The sequence below is a fragment of the Peromyscus eremicus genome, chromosome 2 (genome assembly GCF_949786415.1).
Source record: "Peromyscus eremicus chromosome 2, PerEre_H2_v1, whole genome shotgun sequence".
NCBI lineage: Eukaryota > Metazoa > Chordata > Mammalia > Rodentia > Cricetidae > Peromyscus > Peromyscus eremicus.
The window spans coordinates 123185066-123210821 of record NC_081417.1 but is presented as its reverse complement, the minus strand read 5'-3'; the positions used below and the strand labels follow the sequence as shown (position 1 = coordinate 123210821).

At 39.9% G+C, this 25756-nt stretch overlaps 1 protein-coding gene across 1 annotated transcript in view; it reads left to right on the top strand.

Moving 5' to 3' along the window:
• Zfyve9 (zinc finger FYVE-type containing 9) overlaps nt 1-25756 on the top strand; it is a 151414-nt gene that overhangs the window by 46552 nt on the left and 79106 nt on the right. The window contains 4 exon segments of the mRNA XM_059254682.1: nt 6145-6247; nt 10977-11082; nt 15058-15584; nt 15586-17142. Coding sequence (XP_059110665.1) covers nt 11013-11082; nt 15058-15584; nt 15586-17142 — 2154 coding nt within the window. The 5' untranslated portion in view covers nt 6145-6247; nt 10977-11012.

The following is a 25756-nucleotide window of genomic DNA, read 5'->3' as shown; positions in this document are numbered from 1 at the left end:
CCTGGAACTCACTTTGGAGACCAGGCTGGCCTCTGCCTCCCAAGTGCTGGGATTAAAGGTGTGTGCCACCACTGCCCGGCTCATTATTATCTCTTATGTTTCTAGCAATTGATTGGGTTCAGCCAAGTGGTTCTTAAGAACCTTCATGGTCCTTCATGAAGTTGTAGCTAGAGTCATCTTTAGCCTTGCCATTAAGATGTGTGAAGTCTCATGGGCCAGATCAGCTAAGTGTGGTCATCTCTTGTGGTTTCTCTGACATGATAACTGTATTATAAGAGTGTCCCCAAGAGACCAAGCAGAAGCTGTCTCACCTTTGAGGGCTTGGCCTTGAAAGTTACATAGTTTCCCTACATTAAGCTCTATTAGTTGAGGTAGTCACAAAGGTCTACCCAGGTGTAGAGGAAGGAGACAGATTTCAGATCTCTTGGAAGACTGCCGCAGTCACATTAAGAATCATATGGGTCAGGCGGCGGTGGTGGTATACGACTTTAATCCCAGCACTTGCAGGCAGAGCCAGGTGGATCTCTGTGAGTTTGAGACCAGCCTGGTCTACAGAGGGAGATCCAGGACAGGCACCAAAACCACACTGAGAAACCCTGTCTTGAAAAACAAAACAAAAAAAAACAGACAAAAAATCTCATGGTCACACACCTGTAATTGAGAGACAAGCTTCGTGGCCAATGATGGGCTACATAACAAGTTCTAGACCAGCTTAGGCAACATAGCAGCACTGATTGAAAACACACACACACACACACACACACACAACACACGGGAGGGGGTGGGGGAAAAAGCAGGAGAGAGAAGAGAAGGTTGTGTGGACTGGCTTGATTCTGTAGCAGCATTTGGGAAGTTTGATTTGCCACACCTACCTGATCTCCCAGACTGGGGTAAGGTTGTAAGAAAGAAGACTTGGCCAGTGTTTGAACGCCTTGTCAGACTTCCTGATGGAATATTAGAAGTTTAGCTACTGGGAAGATACTAAGTTTGTTCTATATGAATTTTGTTCATCAAAACCAAGACAGGAAACATACTGAACTAAGAATATTTTCTGTTTTATTCTCCTCATTTTCTATTGTTTTCAAATTTATAGCCTGGATTTTGATGGAGTTTTTTGTTCGTGTTTGTTTGTTTTGTTTTGTTTTGTTACAGGGTCTCTTGTGTAGCTGTGGGTGTCCTGAAACTAGCTCTGTAGACCAGGCTGGCCTCAAACTCACAGAGCTCTGCCTGCCTCTAATTAGAGGCATGCACTACCACCACCTGCCTGGCCAGCCAGAGTTTTGGAAGTTCTCTTCTGTTATAAACGTCTCCACATCAGACGTTCAGTTATATATTGAACATCATCTTTATTCCTGTCATCTTCCTGTCTAGGTTTGTTTATAAAATTAATTTTGGTTCTTAATTTTAAATGATTCTTTAAGTCTCTCCCATATTGCATTTGAAATTTTAGTCTTTCTTTATACGTCCCAGGGAGAGATAATCTTTTAAAAACTCTTGCCTGTCCTATTCCCATTGCTTTTCAGGTTTCAAAGTAAAAATATAAGTAGCTTGAAATTTTATCAATTGAAATTCAAGTAACCTCAATTCCCCTTTCCATTTTTATATAAATTAAGAAAAATTAAGACTATAGAGGCTTTTAAAATTTTTAAGTCACCTAAACATCAGCTGTCAAGAGATTCCCTATTTGTGTGTATGTTTTTATTCAAAAACGAGGCCTTCAAATTTGTCTTCTTAGCTAGATGTGGTAGTGCATGCCTTTAATTCTTGTACCTGAGGAGCAGAGGCAGGGGAATCTCTGTGAGTTCTAAGTATCCAGAGCTACATGGTGGGACCTTTTTAAAAATAAATAGTCCTCTTAGCTGCAAATGAAATCAAGAAAACTGTTGGTTTCTAATAGGAAACATCTCTTCCCCTGTCCTGATTTTAAAAGCCTATATATATATATATATATATATATATATATATATATATATATACACACACATATATATACAGAGAGAGAGAGAGAGAGAGAGAGTCTTTAATTTTACTGAATTTGATTATTCATAAGACATTTGCTAAGTACTGTGTGTCATACTCTGGATTACAAAGAGTGAAGACATCATAGGGCTTGCTCTTTTTTTGTTTACTTGGGTTTTTTTTTTTTTTTTTTGTGAGACGGGGTCTCACTATGTAGCTCTGGCTGGCCTAGAACTCACAATGTAGGCCAAACTGGCCTCTAATTTACAGAGATCTCCCTGCTTCTGCTTCCCAAGTTCTGGGATTAAAGGTACATGCCACTACTGTCCAGCACAGGACTTGTTTGCACAGGGCTTGTTTACTGTCCAGTGGGAGAGAGAGAGCCATATATGAACAGTGTTAACTCATTTGGTAAGTATTGCCACTAGTAGAGAAATACAGAATGTAAGCATAAATTGATTTTGTACTACAGATAGTGGAAAATAAGAAACAACTCAGATTGAGTTGAGAGAGTTGAGCCAGGTAAATATGAGTCAATGAAGCGTGACCCTAATTAGTCTTTATCAATAAAAAAAATTGAGAGTCAAATATTGGGGTAAGAACCTGAAAGATTAGAGAACTGGGAGCAGCTGTCAGTTGCTTCTTACCTCTACAAATCCTCAGACCGAATGGGCGTGAGATCCTGTCTCCACCTGCCTTATGTTCCTGTCTCCACTTTCCTAGTGCTAGGATTAAAGGTGTGCACTGCCACTGCATGGCTGTGTTTCTCTTTTAGACTGCTTCAATCTCATGTAGCCCAGGGTGGCCTTGAACTCCTGATCTTCCTGCTTCCTCCTCCCAAGTGCTGGGATTAAAGGTGTGTGCCACCATGGCCTGGCCTCTATGGTTAACTAGTGGCTAGCTCTGCCCTCTGATCTCCAGGCAAGCTTTATTTGTCAGAACACAAACAAAATATCATACAAGTAAGCCAAGCCATACTAGTTTAAGAACTCTATGGTGTTCACACAATAAAATCATCTAGGAACACACTTCTCCAAATGTATCCCCATCATTAAGGGATAAGGGATTGTGAATTCAAGACTACCCTGGGCCACATACTAAGTTTGATGCCAGCCTGGGCTATGTAGTAAGACCCAATTTCAAAAAAAAAAAAAAAAAAAAAGATATGTATGTATACATAAATAAGGAATTTTATATGATTCTAGAAACTTAGAAGCTCTGCTGTGTGATGTCTGCAGTCTGGAAACACAGGAAAGCTGGTAGTAATATAGTTCTGGAACTGGATCATAATTGTGAAAGTCCCAGCTCAAGGGCAGGAGAAGACAGCAAGGCAAGTTAGACACACACAAAGAATCCTCCTGTCCTTCACTATTTAATTTCTCCACCTTCAGGTCCTCAGTGGCTTAGAGGAGACCTAGTTATGTGAGAGGGTGGTCTGCTTTACTTAATCTACCAACTCAAATGTTAATCTTGTCCTAAAATACCCTCAGACATACCCAGAAGTAGTAGTCTGAGCATCATGTATCCCAGTCAAATAGCCATTACAAACACATAAAATTAACCATTACATAACTGTGCTTGCCTCATGCATTAAAATATACTAAACCAAAAATCTTCAAGCCCAGTGTGGTGGCTCATGCCTTTAATCCCAGCACCTGGGAGGCAGAGACAGGCCAATTTCTGTGAGTTCAAGGCCAGCCTTGATATGCAGAGCAAGTTCCAGGACAGCCAGGGCTGCTCAGAGAAACCCTGTCTTGAAAAACAAACAAACAAAAAAAGATCTTCAATTAGCCAGTAGCCTTTGCATCATTCCTTTGACTAGTTTACCTCATTGTTCCTGGTGTTTTATTTAGTCCTTTACTTGGCAGATACAAGTCCGTTTCTTATTTAGTGTATAAGAGCACGTACAAGCTTCCCTCCCTCCCTCCCTCCCTCCCTCCGTGTATGTGTGTGTGTGTCGTGCGCACTGTAGGTAGTCAAACCTAGGGCCTTATGAGTGCAAGGCAAACTGCCCTGCCACTGATCTACACCACTGGCATCAGTTTCCTGAAGACAGCAGAGCCCTTGACCAGTGGTCATCATTCTGTATTCTCTTTGGTCTCCAGAACTGGAGTTTTTGCACCTTTTCTTTCTAAACACATAATTTTCATATTAGAAAATGTAACATCTATAATGTCAGGAAATTTCTTCTGGCACCTACTTTATCTTTTTATTTAAATATGGTATTTACTAAATAATCTCTAAAAATCTTACCTGTTCTGAAAATACCACGATTATAATGTTCTTTGTTTTTTTATTAGTTCTACCTGTCAATCTTGTACAAGGCTAAATTAGGTCCCTAAGAAATTTCACAGGTCTGGAGAGATAGTTCAGCAGTTAAGAGTGCTTGCTGCCTTTCCCAGAGGACCCAAGTTCAACCACCTGAAACTCCAGCACCAGGGAATCTACCTTCTTCTGGCTTCAGTGATGCTAGCTCTCATGTGCATATACACACATACATACATACATATTTAAAGGTAGAATAAATCTTCAAGAAAATTAAAAATCAACATCTCTAAGAAGTTATAGAGACATGTAAGGTAGACTACTCTAACTTCATGGATATTGTGATATTCTTTCAGAGAAAGGAAGTCACATTTGAGGAAGTTTTGTCTTTAACCATAAAGTTCAGTATATTGCACTAATAGATCCACTGGTTTTTTTTTTTTTTTTTTTAATTTATTTATTACACAGTGTTCTGCCTACACGTATCCCTACAGGCCAGAAGAGGGCACCAGATCTCATTATAGATGGTTGTGAGCTACCATGTGGTTGCTGGGAATTGAACTCAGGACCTCTGGAAGAGCAGCCAGTGCTCCTAACCTCTGAGCCATCTCTCCAGCCCAGATCCACTGTTTTTAAGCACTGAGGAATGTCTGGGATACAGATACACTCCATTTGGAGGGAAAACAGTTGTTTGGCAATAAAAATTTCAGCAGGAAACTTTTATCTATCTATCTGTCTGTCTGTCTGTCTGTCTATCTATCTATCTATCTATCTATTTATCTATTTATTTATTTATTTTTAATTTTTTGTTTTTTTCGAGACAAGGTTTCTCTGTGTAGTTTTTGGTGCCTGTCCTGGATCTCGTTCTGTAGAGCAAGCTGGCCTCGAACTCACAGAGATCCGCCTGGCTCTGCCTCCTGAGAAACTTTTTTAAAATATATTTTTATTTTATGTTCATTGATGTTTTGCCTGCATGTATGTCTGTGTGAGGGTGTCAAAAGCCCTGGAACTGGAGTTACAGACAGGTGTGAGTTGCCACATACATGCTGGGAATTGAACCTGGATCCTCTGGAAGAGCAGCCAGTGATCTTAACTGCTGCATCATCTGGGAGGTCCTGAGTTCAACTCCTAACACTCACATGGTGGCTCATGAGGATCAGTAATGGGGTCTGATGCTCTCCGCAGCAGGAAACTTTTAAATCAGTTTAATAATTCTCTGTGAAGTCAGACTATTGGCACACACCTTTAATCCCAGCACTCAGGAGGAAGAGGCAGATGGATCTCTGAGTTCAAGGTCTACCTGGTCTATATAGTGAGTACCAGGACAGCGAGAACTACATAGTGAGACCTTGTCTTGAGGGAAAAAAAAAATTCTGTTTGTACACAGTGGGGGAAAATCATATTTGAGGACATTCTTATGAGGTAGCAGTTTTCTTAACTGTGGATTTCTAGAGGGCCTGTTGTTACACAAAGTAAATGGTATCTTTATGAATCAGCAGTTAAAGTCATTGGAGAGAAGTTGCTTGCTGTTGTTGTGTTACATATTATCTCCTGAAATGAGCATGCAGAGTTCTTAACTCTTCCCTGACACTTAAGTTTTTTTGCTTCTTCAATAAAGTGTGTGTGTGGCTGCCTTCCATGCCGAGTAGATCTTTGAATCTGAAGATGTAATTATATTTTATTGTTGAGACCTGCTACTTTTTTTTTCATTTTTCTTTATTAAGAGATTTTCTACTCACTCCACATGCTATCCACAGACCTCCCCTCCCCCCCTCCTCTTTCCCAAGCCACCCCACATCCCTACATCCCCAAAATGGATAGACCTGCTACTTTTATTTGTCTGGCTATAGTAGGTTTATATATTGAAGACTAGAGCTTATTGTTTTAACAAGTGTAATAAGCACTCTGGTTTTTCTGTAGGATCAAAGAGGACCTTCTGGTTCAGAAGACTGGCTAGTGGCACAGCAGGCATCATGAGCAAGCACAGAGAAAGCTGCTCTTTATCATGTTCGTGAGGGGACAGGTATGGAAACCATTGTCTCATTTCTCTATGATACTGAACTCTAGAGAAGGACTCCATCTGTGACTACAAGGTTGATGGACATACGGTGTTTGCTTCATTACTGATGTCTCATTAAATCAACAGTACAACTTTTCAAATGACTTTACTTTAAGAGTAAGACAGCGCCGGGCAGTGGTGGCGCACGCCTTTAATCCCAGCACTTGGGAGGCAGAGCCAGGCGGATCTCTGTGAGTTCGAGGCCAGCCTGGACTACCAAGTGAGTTCCAGGAAAGGCGCAAAGCTACACAGAGAAACCCTGTCTTGAAAAACCAAAAAAAAAAAAAAAAAAAGAGTAAGACAGCAATTGATTGATTAATTAATTAGAGACAATCTGTGTAGCCTGTGCTAGTCTGGGATTCACTATGTAATTCAAACTCACATCAAATTTGTGATCCTCCTGCCTGTTTTTCCTAAGCACTGGAATTACAAGCTTAATCCAGAAAAGGGTGTTGGATTCTCTGGAGCAGGCAATTGTGAGTCACCTGACATGGGTGCTAGGATTGGGAGTCCTCTGTAAGGGCCGTGTGCACTCTTAGCTGCTGAGCCATCTTTCCAGATCTGTTTGGGTTTTGGGGGAGGGGGGTTAATAACTATTAAAGTATGTCACAACACTGATTTCTCTTCTAATGCTGGCTCCTTCCTTTTGGAATCACCTTACTGTTATCCTTGATCGTAGAAAGCTAATTTTAGCATGAAAAAGAACATGATTTTGAGCAATGGTGTTAGGAAAGAATATTGGCATATCTGTTTCTACTTCTTAGTCAAGAGCATAATTCAGTTAGAAAATTTTAGAGGCACAGAATCAGAAATATAGATGTAATTGCATTATTTATTTTTCTAAATTAGTTGTGAAAGCAGTAATTTCCAGGAGAAAGGGAAGTATTATAATCTTATAGAGTCTTTGACTTTTCCTAACTGGCAGTTGTAGATTTTTTTCTCCCCCCAAATTACTTATAATTATTTAGGATGTATAGGATGGCAAGAGGTCTTGTTGGTGAGACTGGTTTCAGAAATGGATCATGCCAGTCACCAGTGCAATGTTGTGTTTTCCACATGAATTGTGAGGAAAGTCATGGATGTTCAATATGAAACTGAGCTTTTTCTTTTCAGTTGAGGATGGCGCAGAGGCACTTGGTAATAATTTTTCTTGACCAGAATGTCTGCACCCGAAGTTGGCAAGCTATTTCTTGTCCTTCTGCACTTCATATGGCAAGATCCTATCCTTCAGGTACCACCTCTGTAGGAAGTTTCTACCATTATGGCAAAGGATATCCAGATCCACCAGAATCCATTCTTGTTTCTCTGAAGGAGCTGCAGCTGAAATACGAATGTCTAGCATCCTTTTTGCAGCTCAATGTGGCTGTGACTAAGCTCACAAAAGGGATGTAAGCAGAGATAATGTGTGCTACTTCCAGGCCTGTCTTTATAGATTGTGCCCATTCAACTTTCACCTTTTACCTTATTGCTGTCTCAGCCTAGATGTGCTGTCACCCAATTCTGGTGAAGTAGGTTAAAGAACTACACCCTAGGTCAGTGCTCGTTTTGGTATAAACCTCCAAGAAGATGCTATTCTCGAGCTGTTTATTTGTCCAAGCTAAGATAACACGTTGTTTAGCTCAGCTGACTTTTTTCATTTTTCAAGACAGGGTTTTTCTGTGTAATAGCCTAGCTATCCTGGAACTTGCTCTGTAGAACTCACGGAGATCTGCCTGCCTCTGCCTCCTGAGTGCTGGGATTAAAATCATTTTCTGATGTTGATCTATATTTTTCTTGAAGACAAGCATCTTGTGGAGTAGTTTCCTAATCTATGGTCAAGGAACAAGATGGAGGAACCTGCATTCTACTGAGTTGCTTACAGATGTGGAAGATTTGACCTTAATTGTTATAAAACTAAATTTACCAAGAGCTTAGACTTAGAGCTCAGTTGGTAGAATGCTTGACTTTGATGTGTGAATCCCTGAATTTCATCCCAACCATTACATAAAACCAGGCATGGTGGTGTATGCCCATCATTCCAGCACTTAGGAGCAGGAGGGTCAGAAATTCAAAGTCATCCTTGGCAACATTTTGAGTTTCAGGCCAGACTGGGAGACATGAGACCCTGTCTCAAAACAAACAAAAAACTTTTGTTTTGACCTTGGAAATATGTTTGAAATATTCTATATAGCAGTATACTCTACCCTGAATAATGCACTCTCTCCTTACTCTGACTTGGATCCATCTCTTCTTTGGCTTCATAGACCTGGTGCATATATCAGTTAGTATTTTCTGTTTCAAGTTAACTCATTCGTCTATCTCCCCAGTGAGACCTTGGGCTTCTTTAGGTCAGAGGGATTTAGGTCACTAGATTATAGTGACAAATAACCTAGGGACTGTGACAATAGTTGGTACCTAGTAGATGACCAGTAATATGTGGTACCTAAATTTCCACATGTTCACTGTGGCACAAAAAGAAAGTGCCAAGGAAGGAGACATAAAAGCAGCAATCAGGTTGGTGCTATAAGTAGGACCTCAGTGCTGAAATTCTGCAGAATTTCTAAAAGCTCTGGTCAATAAAGACTCTAGAGGTAAAAAGACAAAAAAAATCCAAAGTAATTATATTCCTCTATGAAGTATATATGTGAATTTAGTGAGCTCCTATTTTGCATAAAATGGGCATTTTTATAAGAAAGGAAGCCAAGAATCCTGACATAAATCCTAACGTATGCAGTAAGAAGATCACCAAACCCCAAATCTTCAGGAAACCACAGCTGTTTCTTTGAAAATGAAACCAGGATCATCCCAAGACTTGGAGACCTCAAACAGTTCCTAGAGATGGCAGGGATAAAGCACCCTAGAGAAAGTGGGGGATAGAAGGACTAGTAAATAATCAGACTAACAGAATGGTATTTGTTGTACCTCTACTGTGTATGAGACAGTAGAGTCAGGCCTTAATTATTAATCCTAACATCATAAACCTTACAATTTAGCCAGTAGTGAACAATGTTAAGTAGAAAAATTTTAAGTAATAGCAAACAATTTTAATACCAACTCATCCCAAATGATAAATTAGCAGGTAGTACCTCTTTAGTGTACTGGGTAGACGGCTCTGTGGGTGAGGTGCTTGCTGTACAAAGACCAGTATCAGTTCAAATACCCAGAACCCACGTGAGGCCAGGCATGGTAGTAAACATATATAATCCCAGTGCTCCTACTGTTAGTGGGAAGGTAGAGACAATAAAATCCCTGTAAGCTCCTGGGCCAGCTAGCTTTGTGTGCACAAAAGAAAAACAGCAGAGACCCTGCCTCAGACAAGGTGGGAGTCAAAGGTCAGCACCCAAGGTTGTCCTCTGACCTCCGTATGTGTGCCATGCCATTTGCATACCTGTTCGTTCTCTCTCTCTCTCTCTCTCTCTCTCTCTCTCTCTCTCTCCCCTCCCCCTCTCTCCCCTCCCTCCCTCTCCCCCCCCTCTCTCTCTCACACACACACCCACATACACCCCTCCCTCTTACACATGGACACACAAAAGATGGAAAAGTGATTGAAGATACCCTGTGTTGGCCTCTGGCCTCCACTTGCACCTGCCACATAAATATGCACACTCATATGAACCTGTATTCACACACATGCACACACAGATACATACCAAAAGAGTTAATTTAAAGGGATGATCAAGAGTATTCTTCTCTTGGAACCCTTCCCCTGCCTGGGAGCTTCCCCCCACTTTTCTCTAGTAAACTTAAATTTGGTCTGCTCAAAAAAGGGATAATCATTAAGCCTGGTGTGGCTCATAACTGCAATCCCAGTTCTCAGGAGTCTGGGTCAGCCTGGGCTCCAGTGTGGGTTTTGACACTCTGTCTGAAAAATCTTAAATAGTAATAAAGGAATAGCCAGTAGCATTTTTTAAAACTCCTATTGTGTTACTTGGCATTCTGTTAAATCATTGGTATCTTGTGTATATGCTTTTAGGTCAAGTAATAGTAAGGGAAGTTTAAAAATTATATTTAAAAATGAGAGGTTTAAAAAGATTCATCAGTCATCATTAAAATGAAAACGAATATCCCTTACCCATACTTAAGCTTTCTCTTAATTTTCTATTTAACAGAAGCTATGAACTCCCTTTTCTAGTAGAAATGTAACTTTATCCTAATCAAAATGATCCCTTACCAACACCTGGACTTTTATTTTTTGCAGTGTAAGCTATTAAATAAGTCTACCTTCTATGTTTGTAGTAGTTCTACATTTGTTCCTTAGTGTCTCTGGAGGAGTGGCCTCAGGACCATTGCAAGCCCTAGAATCCATGGAGTATTTGTATGTAACTTGTCCAGGCCATTCTGTATACTGTAAATCATTGCTACATTACTAAGATAAAGTGCTAAAGAAATAGCTATTAAACTGTTTTACTTACAGAAAAATGACTAGAAAAAAATGTTTGTGCACGTTTGGTACATATGCAGTTTTTTTCTGAATATTTTCCATCCATCACCGGTTTACTCTGTAGACATAGAACTTACAGACATAGAGGCTGACTGCATTTTGATAATTGTTAGCTTATAGGTTTCTAGACTTGAGGATCTTAGGTTGTTTATCATTGTCCAAATGGATTCGTTGGAGATTTCATTCTTGTATACCTAAGATCTATAAATTATATTTTAATAATTCAAAGTGTAACTCAATTTTTTGTTTGTTTTGTTTTTGTTTACTTTTTAGGTTTAAACAAGTCTCTTCAGCAGTGTTTGCTCACTGATGGAGAATTACTTCCAAGCAGAAGCTTACAACCTGGACAAGGTATTAGATGAATTTGAACAAAATGAAGGTGAGAATTTACATTGGGAAATCTATTTGGATTTATGATATAGAGACTGTGAGAATAAGAATATGAAGTTCTTAAAAAAAAAAATCAAGGGGTTGGAAAGATGGCTCAGCAGTTAAGAGCACTGGCTGCTCATACGATGACCCAGGTTCAATTCCCAGCACCCATGTGGTGGCTCACAGCTGTCTGTAACTCTAGTCCCACGAGATCTGATGCGCTCCTCTGGCCTCCACAGGAACTAGGCACACAAGTGGTGCACAGAGATATATGCAGGCAAAACACCCATATACATAAAATAGAATGAAATAAATCTTAAAAAATAGAATAAAATAGGTCTGACGATGTAATGACAATAATATATAATAAATTTTAAAGGGAGAATTAACATTCCTTAGCATTATGTGCCATGTACTTACATTTTTTAAACTTAATGTTTATGACAGTTCTATGAAGTTAGTTTCTCATTTCCTATTACTTTATTTCCTTATTTAAGGCGAAAATGTATGACAAATGGCCAGGCCTGTAGTCCTAGTACTTGGGAGCCAGAGGCAGAAGGATCATCACAAATTCAAGGTTAGCCTGATTCATATAGTGAGTTCCAGGTCAGCTAGGGATACATAGATAAAATCTGTACCCTTCCTCCCACCCACAAAAATCCAAGTATGATGCATGCCTGTTAGCAGGACATCAGGGATTTAAGGCTAGTCTTGGCTGGATAGTGAATTTGAGGCCAGTGTAGGCCACATGAGACTTGTCAACAGGATGAAACACACACATGCGAGCGCGTGCACGCGAGCGCGCGCACACACACACGCAGATGTACTAAACTAGGTAATTAACATGTCTAAGTAATAGGTAAAACCCAATCATTCCTATTTCAATAACATTATTGAACATTCTTGTAAGAAATATCTCTTTTTTTTATTTCTGGAAATACTTATTTTTAAATTAATTTAAATTTAAATTAAATCTCTTGCTAGCCTAAATTTTAATTTAAACTTAAGAGTGCCTCAAACTCAGAAGTCCACCTGCCTCTGCCTCCCATCTGCTGGGATTAAAGGCGTGCACCACCACTGCCCGGCAGCAATCGGAAGTTCTTTGGCTTTCACTATCTGCCTGTGTTGCTTCTTTTCACTGTTTCCCAGGCTGGTTATTTCCTTGGACCAAATTGATGTATTTGTTGTTCTCCTAAATCTTACATTTGGTGTTATGCTTTTCCTGGTTTCCCTACTTACAAATCCTTTTCTGTTGATAAAACGCTTGAGACCTCGTCCAGTTCCTTTTTTTAGTGAATTCAGGCTCATTTACCTCATCCTAGAATTTATTTTGTATTCTTACATAATAATTTTTGAATATATATACTAATTAGCTACTCATGTATATTGTATCTATGTCTTATTTTCCCAACTAGATTATATACTTTGTAGAGGCATGAGTATTACTCTTAATGCTATATAAACCAAATGCTTTTATTTATGTTTACTTTTGTGTATTTATTACCTACTACCACTTGACCCTATACAAAGTAGGCCTTGAATTGATGGAATGAAATGGTTTCTGCCTTCAGAAATCATTCAGTGGGCGAAAGAGAAGGTAAATAAGCTATTGCATTGCAGTATAGTAAAAACTGTAATAAGGTCGATGAGTGCATTGAAGATTAGTGTTACAATTATAACTGCATAATTTCAGCACCATGGTTGTCATTTACTGAAGGGAGAAAGAAGAAAAAGCCCTAAGTGCATTCGTTTTTATTCTTTTACTCATTTAGAGATACAAAATACCACTGTAACTTGAGAGAATAACTTAGCTATCGTAGTTATGGTCTGTTACAAAGGAAACAAATGTTAGATGAAATTATGTTTATTAATACACTAGAACTTGATTTAATAGATAAATCTATTTTTCCCAAATACCATTTTCCCAAATGTCCTCAGCTAAGAATATAAATATAGGGGCTGGAGAGATGGCCCAGAGGTTAAGAGCACTGACTGCTCTTCCAGAGGTCCTGAGTTCAAGTCCCAGCAACCACATGGTGGCTCACAACCATCTGTAATGAGATCTGGTGCCCTCTTCTGGCCTGCAGTCATACATGCTATATACATAATAAATAAATAAATCTTAAAAAAAAAGAATATAAATATAAATTTAATTAGTAACATTATTACAGGCAGGATTTCACATGCTGTAGCAAACTTTTAAACAAACTTAATGGGAAAAATTTAAATATATACAAATTATACTGGGCATGGTGGTGCACACCTTTTTTTTTTTTTTTTTTTTTTTTGGTATTTCGAGACAGGGTTTCTCAGTGTAGCTTTGCGCCTTTCCTGGGACTCACTTGGTAGTCCAGGCTAGCCTCAAACTCACAGAGATCCGCCTGGCTCTGCTTCCCGAGTGCTGGGATTAAAGGCGTGCGCCACCACCACCCGGCAGTGGTGCACACCTTTAATCCCAGCCCTGGGCGGCAGAGGCAGATAGATCTCTGTGAGTTTGAGGCCAGTGTGGTCTACATAGAGAGTTCCAGGACTCTGTCTCAAAACAACAAATTAAAGAGAATAGTCTAATAAACTTAAGTGCACTATAACCCATGGTCAGCAGTGATTAATACACTGTCATTTTTGTTCTGTTTAACTTGTAATTTTTTTTTTTTGTTGTGTATGTGTGTCTGTGCTTATACACATAGGTGTCCTTATCTTATGGATGCTTGTGGAGGCCAGGGATCAACATTGTATCACTTCCTCTGTGGTCTCTAACCTTATTGTTTGAAACAAATGTCTCACTGTTTGCTCTTTTCAGCTAGATTGGTTTACCAGTAATCCTTTGGGATCTGCTGTCTCTCCTCCCCATGGCGGGTCACAGCTGTATGCCACCATGACCTTGATTGTGTCTGTAGTCTTTTAAGTGACTGCTGGGAATCCAAACTCAGATTTTCATGCTTGCACAGCCACCCCATTGCCCACTGAGCTATTTCCCCAGACTTGTTTTTTAAATAGGGTCTTCTGTATTGCCCAGGTTAGCCTCAAACCCAGGATATAGCCAGAGAAGACCTTGGGCTTGTGATCCTCCAGCTTCCTGCTTCTGCCTTTCCCTCCCTAGGACTGGGTATTCACCAGCCTTAGTGCATGTAGGCACTCACAACGGAGCTAAATCTCTAGATCCATTGAAAAAAAATTAAAAACTATGTTCACTAAAATGTCTCAATTTTTTTTTGTTTTGTTTTGTTTTTGAGACAGGGTTTCTCTGTGTAGCTTTGGTACCTTTCCTGGAACTCACTCTGTAGCCCAGGCTGGCCTTGAACTCACAGAGATCCACTTGCTTCTGCCTCCTGAGTGCTGGGATTAAAGGCATGCGCCATCACCGCCTGACAAATGCCTAAATTTTAATTACACAGGGCTAGTGGATTTTGTTTGTTTTTGTTCTATTTTAAGACAGAGTCTCACTGTTTCCCCATTGGCATGAACTCATTGACTCGGGTGCCCTCTCACCTCAGTCTCCCAAGAGGTGGGGCTAAAGGTTGACTTTACAGTTTAGCAGATAGAGATATCCATGTAACCCACACTCCAATCATATTGTAGATTAGAAGAGAGCATTTAGACTTCACAGAAAAATAGTCATTCAATTACCAGTCTTCACTTCCATTATCTGTGCTTTGTCTTGTACATAGACAATTCAAGGCGCTTCCCCACTCCTGGGTCTACAGGTCAATTAAATTATGTTATTGTTTATCTCAATCTAATAACAAAATTAAATAGACATAAAACTCTTTTGTTTGAAATGTTCTTAGACATTACCATTTGTTAACAGACAATTGTAGGGCATTGTCTTAAATGTATTTTATGTTAGCTAAAGATTAGATTCTGTCATATTCTGAGAACATTTTATGTTCAGAGTATAGGTGGAAATATTGGTCAGGTAGTCCTAAGTAGGTTTTTGCTGTTGCCAGCAAACTTACTGTAATTACTTTTTTTATTTTTTCAGATGAAACAATTTCTCCTACTTTATTGGATACAAAGTGGAATAAGATTCTAGACCCCTCTTCTCACCCCCTGTCTTTTAACCCTGCATTGACCAGTGGGAACGAACCTGGAGTTTCTAATGAGGTAGTACCACAGCTGAAAGTCTTCTCTCTGGCTGGCTCAGCTCCCCTTACAAGAGAGGGAGAAGATCCCTGTGCTAACGGACAGGACTGTAGTTTAAATCCAGAGATTGACACAATGTGGATTGATGAAAATGCTGTGGCAGAAGACCAGCTAATTAAGAGAAACTATAATCGGGATGATGAGTTTAGTGCTGTTGAAGTGGGAGAGGAGAAATGTGGAAGCCTCACTTGTCTGCCAGACGAGAAGAATGTTCTTGTTGTAGCTGTCATGCATAACTGTGATAAAAGGACATTGCAAGTGATTTGGCAGGATTGTAATAATTATAATAGTCAACCCCTCATGGACTCTTTCAGCTGTTCACTGGATAATGAAAATAGACAAACTGATCAATTTAGTTTTAGTATCGAATGGGTCCACTGAAAAAGGTATAAACTCAGAGAAACAAATGGATGCTTTGACTAAACCAAAACCAGAGGGGGCTTCTGTTAATCATCTCTGTGCTGCTTCATCTAACAGTGCAACCAGTGTCTCTTCACCTTCCCAATTAAAGCAGGATGAAAGTGTAGGCAGAGACCTTTCCACATGTGCAGTCACAAGCTTAACAATTAATTCATCCCAGGAAGTGGGTGGAGGGTCTGCCGTTAAAAAACAAGAGGATTATATGCCAGATGAAGACCTTGCTGGCAAAAACAGTTTTTCTAGGACAGATCTAGGGAGCCCGAACTCCTTTTCCCACGAAAGCGAGGAGATCGTGACGGAAAAAGAGCCCGCAAAGGAGAGGACAGCTGGAGACTCCCTCCCATCTGGTTTCTCTTTGTGTTTCAAGCCGGACACGTCTGCAGTGTGTGGAAAGGACAGTTGTGAACAGTCTTCAGATTGCCTTGTGTCCAGGGAAGCCGGAGCTGATGGAGATGAAGGTAATGACCGTGGAGAAAGAATTGGCACTACAGAACTTCTTAATGTGACAGAAAGTGTCTCTGACTCACAGGTGACTGATTGGAAATTAATGAAGCTCAATGAGACGAATGATAGCCAAGCAAATGAAGAAAATCAAGTGGTTTCACAGATTAGCCAGCCTGAGGACACTAACAGCGGAGGAGAGTGTATTGGAACGGCAGATTCAGATCTAGATTTCAAAGGAACTTGTATGACTGAAAGTGAAGGATGTGATTTCTCCACTGTTAATGATGCACCAGCAGCAAATTCTCTATCTAATGGTTGTGATTCCTATGGAATACAGAGCCCAATTGTTTCTTTTGTTCCAAAGACTTTACCCTCCAAAGAAGATTCAGTAACAGAAGAAAAAGAAATAGAGGAGAGCAAGTCAGAATGCTACTCAAATATTTATGAACAGAGAGGAAATGAGAATGCAGAAGGCAGTGGACTGCTTTTAAATAGCACTGGAAATATAATGAAGAAAAATTATTTACATAATTTCTGTAGTCAGATCCCATCAGTACTCGGGCAGTCTTCCCCCAAGATAGCAAACCTGCAATCTATTAGTGTTCCTTTTGGTGGTGCAAGACCCAAGCAACCTTCTCGTCTTAAACTTCAGATTCCAGAGCCATTATCAGACCACTTACAACATGACCTTCCCGCAAACAATGGAAATAATACTAAAAACAAAAATGATATTCTTGGGAAAACAAAACTAGGGGGAAATTCAGCAATCAATGCATGCAGTGCGTCTTTGGGAAACATCTCCGTGACTGATACAAACGGGGAACATTCAGAAAGCTATGAGGCTGACATCTCCAGTAGACCATGCCTTGCGTTAGCTCCAGACAGTCCAGATAACGATCTTAGAGCTGGTCAATTGGGAATTTCTGCAAGAAAGCCATTTACTACCTTGGGTGAGGTGGCACCAGTATGGGTACCAGATTCCCAGGCTCCAAACTGCATGAAGTGTGAAGCTCGGTTTACGTTCACCAAAAGGAGGCATCATTGCAGAGCCTGTGGGAAGGTAAGCTGCATGTAGTCTCTCAGGAACTTGGCATGTTTTGTACTGCGGAACCAGAAACTAAAGCAGGATTAACTGAATTTAATTCTAGTTGAGGTGACATTATAAATAGCCTTTGAAAGCCCAGTTCTAGTGAGTTTCTACGTAAAACCTGAGCTTGCTTATTGTGTTTTGGATTTTTTTGTTTTGTTTGATTGTTGCCGGAAGGTATGCTTTCTCAGTTTTCTGTGAAGCAAAGCGAATTGGGAATTAAGGAAGTGTTTCTTTGTGGTTTCTACATTGATAGATACTTGGTTAATGGGATGGTTTGAAATAAGGAAGTTGTTCTTTCAGCTTAGGACATATTTGTGATTCACTTCTTTTTTTCTTCTTCTTTTATCACTGTAGTCAGTGGTTGTCTTTATATTTTTTAATACTTAAAAATTTAACTTACATTGAGAATCTATCCTATACTCTTTTTTTTAGGGTTTGTTTGTTTTTTTTTTTTTTTTTTGAGACAGTGTTTCTCTGTGTAACAGTCCTGGCTGTTCTGGATCTTGCTTTATAGACCAGGCTGGCCTGGAACTCACAGAGATCCACCTGCCTCTGCCTCTTCCGAATGCTTGGATTAAAGGCATGCGCCGCCCGCCACCACCGCCGCTGCCGCCACCACCACCACCACCACCACCACCACCGCCGCCTGGCAGATACGGTTATTTTTAATGAGTATTCTCTGCATGTGTGTGTACCTCATTGTGCCTGGTGCCCATAGAGGTCAGAAGAAGGCATTAGATTCCCTGGAACTGGAGTTATGAGTGATTGTGAGCCACCATGTGGGTGCTGGGAATTGAACCCATGTCCTCTGCAAGATCAGTGAGTGCTCTTAACTGCTGAGCCATCTCTCAAGCCCAATCTTATACTTGTTTCTGCATAGAGTTTTTTGATGTACTAAATGTTCTGAGGGTTTATATAAATACCTACACATATTTTCTCTCATATGACTTTAATGCAAATATTTGAAGGCTTTATATCTTATTAAGGATATAAGAATAACTAATATTCCTTAGCTCTTTCCAAATTCCATTAATAACACAATTTGGGGTTTTTTATATTTATTTTTATTTCTGGGTATGCATGTTTGTATACCATGTATGTACACCTGCATATGGGCCATGGAGGCTAGAAGAGGAGATTGGATTCCATGTATGTACACCTGCATATGGGCCATGCAGGCTAGAAGAGGAGATTGGATTCCCTAGAAACTGAGTTACAAATGTTTGTGAGCTGCCTGATGTGGGTGCTGGGAACTGAACTTGGGTCCTCTGGAAGAGCAACAAGCATTCTTAACCAGTATCCCCCAGCCTCCACAATTTGTTTTTTAATAGGAGTTGTAAATATGGAGAAAAGAGGATTTTATATTTTTTAAAGAATGTAAAAATTGATGTGAGATCTAGATTCAAATTTTAGCTTTGTTTCTATTAATTACATAATTTTACTAATGCTTAGTTTTGTAATCTATAACAAAGTTAAGTAGTTTTCATTAGGCTGTTGTGAAGATCATAAGACTACAGAAGTAACAGTAAGTCTTGATAATTTATCTCTACCTCCCTTCTCATCTGATTTATCTGCTCATATGCTTTTAACATAAAAAAAAAAAAAAGAAGAGCGGGTCTGGAGTGATGGCTCAGGGGTTAAGAGCACTGGCTGCTCTTCTAGAGGACCTGGGTTCAGTTCCCAGCACCCACATGGCAGCTCACAACTGTCTGTAACTCTAGTTCCAGGGCATCTGACACCCTCACACTAATGCACATAAAAAAAATTAGTAAATTATTTAAAAAAAGAAAAAGAAAAAAAGAGCATCTGAGCCTCAGTGACTTAGACATATAGAACTTTTATTTCACATAAAAGCTGTAAGACACAGTTTATCTCCTGCAAAGTTGGGAATATAGAAGATCCCTTGATCTTATCGTGGTCTCCTGTTAGGAGTTGAGCTCCATCAAGTCCAGCTGGACGACTTCCTAAGGGAAAAGAAACGGACTGAGGGTCAAACAAGACTTCTTGCTAGTTTCTCACTGGAGAGAAAATCCTAGCATCTTCTGTCAATTCATTGACCAGTTCTAGGCCACAGGTTACTGGATTAAGCCATGAGTGACTCAATCATAATTTATTTCCTAGGTTTTAGCACAATGTAGCCTGAACAAAAATAGGATTTTGTTAACAGATAAAAAGGGAGACTAGATCCTGATGGGCCGTTAGGAAGAATTACTTAAGGATGGGGAGGTGACTGAGTAAGTAAAACGCTTGCTGTCAGGCCATCAGGACCTGAGTGTGACCTTCAGCACCAGGAGGAGGGGAGCAAAGGAAGAAAAAGGAAAGGGAAAGGAAGAAGCCTGGCATGGTAGAGCATGCCTGTAATCTCGGTGCTGGGGAGGCAGAACAGGATTCCCGAGGCTGGCTGGCAGTCATTCTAGCTTTGTCTGTGAGCTCCAGGCTCAGTGAGAAGACCCTGTCTCTAAAGAATAAAGTGAGTGAGTGGGGAAGACATCTTACATCATCCCTTGCCTCTATACACACACGTACACACCATCCACACATATACAAGCGAATACACACAACAGGAAGGATTACTAGATGGTAATTAAACAGTGATGGGAGCAGAAAGAAGTTCAAGTTGAGACTGGGATTTTGTTCTCTTATTGTTAAAGTTTAAAGAAAATAATGTGTCTAGTGCCTGAGTATTTTGTATTCTATTTGCTAGCTAAACCTGTTTCCTATTCCTAGTTTGGGTGAGGTTTGTTTTGTTTTGTTTTTTTTCAATATAAGGTTTCTCTGCTCTGTGTAGTTTTGGTGCCTGTCCTAGATGTCACTCTGTAGACCAGGCTGGCCTTGAACTTAAAGAGATCTGCCTGGCTCTGCCTCTTGAGTGCTACCACCTGGCGAGTAGGATGGTTTTGTCAGCTCTTAGTGGCACGTACCTGTAATTTCAGTGCTTGGAACATAGAGACAGGAGGATCAGGAATACAAGGTCATCTTCAGCTCCATAGCAAGTGTGAGGCCAGCCTTGACGAATGAAACCCTGCTGAAAAGTAAAAGTGGTCTTTTGTTATGCAAATAAGAAGAGTTTGGTATAGACTACCGTGTCTTGGTTTGAGTAGTAAACTGGGACTATAGGTGGACTCATAAAGAAAATTGTGACAAAAACGTAAATTGAGAGAGTAGATGGAATTTTTCCTTAGTATAATTTGGAGAATTTATGAAGGTATATGGATTCTTGATCCACAATTCCATTTTTTTCCTTCTGTTCTTTTACCTCTGAGATGGTTAAAAGGATTGGTAACAAAATTCATGCACTTCTTAGAAGGAAAGGGTTTATACCTTGTAAACATCAATATAGTTTTTCTACATGTTAATCAGATTATCCTGGGAAGGCAGCTAGAAAAATACCCTAAGCAATATGATGTTGTAAAATAATTTTATCTATCAATAATGCAACTTTATTTGTTCCATTCCAATAGAAATTAAATATCCCCAGTAGTTTTTCTAGTTCCATATATTACAAAGTTATTTTTTCAGACAAGTGTATATTAAACATGTAATTTTTATAAATAGAAAGAGTCGGGCTGGAGAGATGGCTCAGAAGTTAAGAGCACTGACTGCTCTTCCAGAGGTCCTGAGTTCAATTCCCAGCAACCACATGGTGGCTCACAACCATCTGTTATGAGATCTGGTGCCCTTTTCTAGCCTGCAGTCATATATGCTGTATACATAATAAATAAATAAATAAATCTTAAAAAAAAGAAAGAGTCTATATTAGGTGCTAGGGGTTTAGAACGTTATACATTGGAAGTGGTTATCTCATAGAATTAATAATCAAGGGTTCTCTTTCAGTGAGTGAGGAAGAGAATATCATTCTAGATTTCCTGGTGTTTTCTAAGGATCGGAAAACTAAATTGTGCCCAAGCATGGTGACACATTCTTTTAATCCCAACACTAAGGAGGCAGAGGCAGGCATGTCTCTGAATTTCAGGCCGGTCTGGTCTACTTAGTGAGTTCAAGGCCAGCCAGAGCTACATAGTGAGACCCTATGTAAAAAAACAAAACAAAACAAAAAATATAAGCTTCATGAGATCAGGGGTCTTTGATTCCCAGATATATACAAAAATTCATAGAATTATATATAATTCATTGTAGCTATGCAATAAATGTAAAATCAGTAAAAAAAAAAACACAGAAGTTGTGAAATCACTGAACTGAATAGTCAGACTGTTCAGGTTATATGTGCTTTATTCATGTTTATTCACATTCAGTCTCATAGAATCTTGGAGAGTGGATATTAATTTTCCATATTGATAGGCCGAAAATCTGAAGTTCAGAGAGGTCAAAGAATATGCCCAAGAGTACACAGCTTATGAGTGCCCTGCTGATCATCAAAGCTAGTCTTTTTTCTTTCTTTCTTTCCTCCTTCTTCCCTAGGCATATGCCCTCATTCATAGCAGCAATGTGAAGAAAGGACTTAGGGACATTGAAGAGAGAGATGTTAACTTCTACACGAATAGCAGAGTGAATCATGAAAGTCATAAACTGAAGTGGCAACTTAAGGAGATAGAGGAAGGCAGACATTCGGGTGGGCAAGTGGCTCAGCGGTTAACAGTGCTTACTTTATAAGCATGAGAACCAGCATTCCAGTCCCCAGCAACCACATCATGACCATGCACGGCTGCTCATGCTTGTTACCTAGTGTTGGGGAGGTAGGGACAAGTAGGTTCTGAGAGCTTCCTGGGAAGCCAGCCTAGCCAAAATGGCAAGCTTCCACTTTGAGAGGCCCTATCTCTAGGCAATAAAGTAGAGATTGATAAAAGAAGACACCAGAAGCCGGCCTTTGGGCCTCTGTGTGCATACTTGAATACTCAATGAGTGCAACACACAAAACGCACAGACACATACACACAGTATATATAATTTATGGGGTAAAATGATAAATTATATAAGAAAAAGCATTGTCTGGAAGAAGGAATCAGTAAAGTAAAATAAATTTATCAGAAGAATGGGTCAGGATTAAAAATATACTTGAATATAGAATGAGTTAGTAGAAAATTGTGAGAAGTTGCTCAGTACAGTGTGGGACTTATATCAGCTTTTTCTAAGTAGATAATTATTATGATCTTCATCTTGGTTAAGTGACCAAGTATTTGAGAGAAACAGTTTAAAGGAGGAAGGATTTATTTTGGTTCATGATTTCAGAGGGCTTCAGCCATGTTGGCTGGCTCTATTACTTTGAGCCTGAGGCAAGGTTGAGCATCACGGTGTCAGGAGCATGTGGAGAAGGCTCTTCATGTCACGGCAGATTGGAAGCAGAACTTGAAGGCCAGAGGGACAGGTGTCGTGTTCAAGGCTTTCCCAGTGATGTACTTCCTCCAGCTAGGCTCTGTCTACTCAAGTTTCTGCCACCTCTCAAACTGTGCTATCATCTGGTGACAGACATTCAGCCCATGCTCCTAGCGGGGAACATTTAAACCACAACAGCTAGCAGTTTATTTCTGTATTTCTGTAATCCAGAGGTTGACATATAGGTTCCACTTTTGCCTTTATTGTTGCTTGGAAAAGCAGTCACACACTCTCAAATGCTTAACAAATATGCTTTATACTTAACAAATTTTAAATTTAGGTCATTGTTCTATATAACAACTAACCCCTATTTCTCCTCTTTGATAAGCAATAAATTGCAGAATAGAAAGAATACCAAGATTGCCTTTCCCAGATGGCCCCCTGTAAATTAAAATCATCATCATCATTACAAATCTATATAGATTTCCTTGGGAAATTACTGGTTCTAGGAGATCATGATAATGAAATTTTTGATTAAGGGTTGGGAATTTGAGTATTCTATTTTTAGAGAAGACAGGAAATTATGGGTGTTATCAGGTGATGGGGGAGGCTGGCAAAGGCAGCAGAATTTTAGATTTTACTTTACTTCTTTTAGTAAAGTAAAATAGAGTGTGTCTTAGTCACGTCTCTGTTGCTGTGATAAAAACGCTGTGACCAAGGCAACTTAAAGAAGAAAATATTTATTTGGCTTATGGTTCCAGAGGGATAAGAGCCAGTGATGGCAGAGTGGAGGCAACAAGAGACAGACAGGTAGCCGGAGCAACAGCTGAGAGCACACATCTCAAACCACAGACAGGAAGCAGAGACTATACTTCCTTCAGCAAGGCCACAACTCCTAAACCTCCCCAAATAGGACCATTAACTGAGGACCAACCATTCAACTGCCCAAGACTATTGGGGAAATTTATCATTCAAACACCACAGTATGGATACCAAGTGTCTTGGGATTTCTGTTGCTGTAAATGAAACACCATGACCATAAGCAACTTGGGGAAGAAAGAGTTTCTTTTACTTACACTTCTACATCACAGTCCCTCATCCAGGGAAGTCAGTACAGGAACTCAAACAGGGCAGGAACCTGGAGGCAGGAACTCACACAGAGGCCATGGAAGAATCCTGCTTACAGGCTTACTCCTCATGGTTTGCTCTGCCTGCTTCCTTATAGCACCATGGACCACCAAGCCCAGGGATGCACCACTCACAGTGAGCTGGCCTCTCCCACATTTATTATCAGTCAAGAAAATGTACCACAGGTTTGCCTATAGGCAGATGTTATGGAGACATTTTCTCAGTTGAGGTTCCCTCTTCAGTATTATTTTTTGTTTGTGTGTTTTTCAAAACAGGGTTTCTATGTGTAGCCCTGGCTATCCTGGAACTTTTTCTATAGACCTGGCTGGCCTTGAACTCAGAAATCTACCTGCCTCTGTCTCCTGAGTGCTGGGATTAAAGGTGTGTGCCAGCATACCCAGCTGAGGTTCCCTCTTAAATCACTCCAGCTTATTGTCAAGTTGGCAGTAAACTATCCAAGACACCAAATCATTGAAAGAAGAGCAATTTAACGACAATTACATCTGGCACTTCACTTCATTGTGCTCACTTTTTTTCTGCTCTGATTGATTTTTAGAAGGTATAACTCAGGGCTGGAGAGACTGCTCAGTGGTTAAGAGCACTTGGCTGTTCTTGTAGAGGACCAGGTTTTGATTCCCAGCACCCATATAGCAGCTCACACCATTGGTAATTCTAGTTCCAAGGGATCCAGTGCCCTCTTCTGGCCTCTTCAGCACCAGGAATATACATGTCACACAATCATACATGCAAGCAAAATACCCATACACATAAAATAATTTTTAAAATGTAAAGTATAACTCAATAAATGGATTTTTAGTGCATTTACTGTAGCCTGACTAGACAGAACAGAGAGCTGTGGTGAGGTAGCACTAGGTTGCATATGAAGATCTCTGGGCCTCCTGTTGCTTTTTCTTTATAAACTCTCTTGTCTGCTCTGAAAGAGCTTGTGTGAACCTCTGCTTTGGGGGTAGGTGGTCAGGACAGGTGAGCAGGCTCAGCAGGTGAAGGTGTTTGCCGCCAACCTGATAACCTGAGTTTGATCCCCAAAATGCTCATAGTGGAGAGAACACACCCCTACAGTTGTCCTCTTGCACTCTGCATGCCCATGCCCTCTCCTCGTAATAAAGTAAGATTAAGTAAGTGTATAAATAAAAAAAGGAAAGGGAACAGAGGTTTGTGCTAGCACTCATTTATCCTGTATGGTGGCCACAGAGCTTACAGATTAGCTGAGGTCACTCTGTGGGAAGAATAGCCACTAAATGGTTTGAGTTGAGTGTATTTTCTGGAAGTCATCCAGGTAACAGAAATGCTATTTTTCAAGGTGTCAGTTAAGAGGGCTATACTTTAGGTTTTATTTTGTAATACGTTTCCATTTCTGATTGATTTGTCATACTAGCTTCTTCATCAAGGTTCATTTAAGGCATTCATAATCTCATCACTTATATTAAAAAATAGCTTGGTGACACATATAATATCAAAGTGGCATATTGAAACATGATCTGGATTAATGTTTAATATGATTCTAGACAGGTTTCCTTCTCAGACATTTGAATTTATAGATACTTGAAAGATTGAGCATTTATAAATATAGCTATAAATTGTCATATCTTCTGTATGTGTCTAAAATGGAAAACAGTCAGTTTTTTATTTTGTGCACTTATTGTTCCTAAATTTTATTTATGAATTCATATAGAACATCAATGTGGGTTTTGATTGGTTGGTTGGTTTGGTTTTTTGAGACAGGGTTTCTCTGTGTAATAGCCTCTTCCTCCTGAGTGCTGGAATTAAAGGCATGCACCAGCACTGCCTGGTCATCAATGTGTTTTAAACCTTTCTTCTTCCTCTTCATCCTGGTTAATCTTGAAGTCATGTAATTTACAACTTTCTTTGCTAACCAGTCATGTAAATTATTCATCATCGCCAAAATATTTTATCTGTCTGTCTAAATCTGTATCTGTATCTATCTCTATATCTTTATCTGTCTATCTATCTATCTATCTATCTATCTATCTATCTATCTATCTATCTAATTTCTGTTGTTATTTTGAGACAGAATCTCAGTATGTAGCCCAGGCTATCCTGGAACTCACAGAGATCTGCCTGCCTCTGCCTCCCAAGTTCTGGGATTAAAGGTGTGGTCCATCACCACCTGACTGCCACAAGCTTTTTCACAGGTGCCATGGCA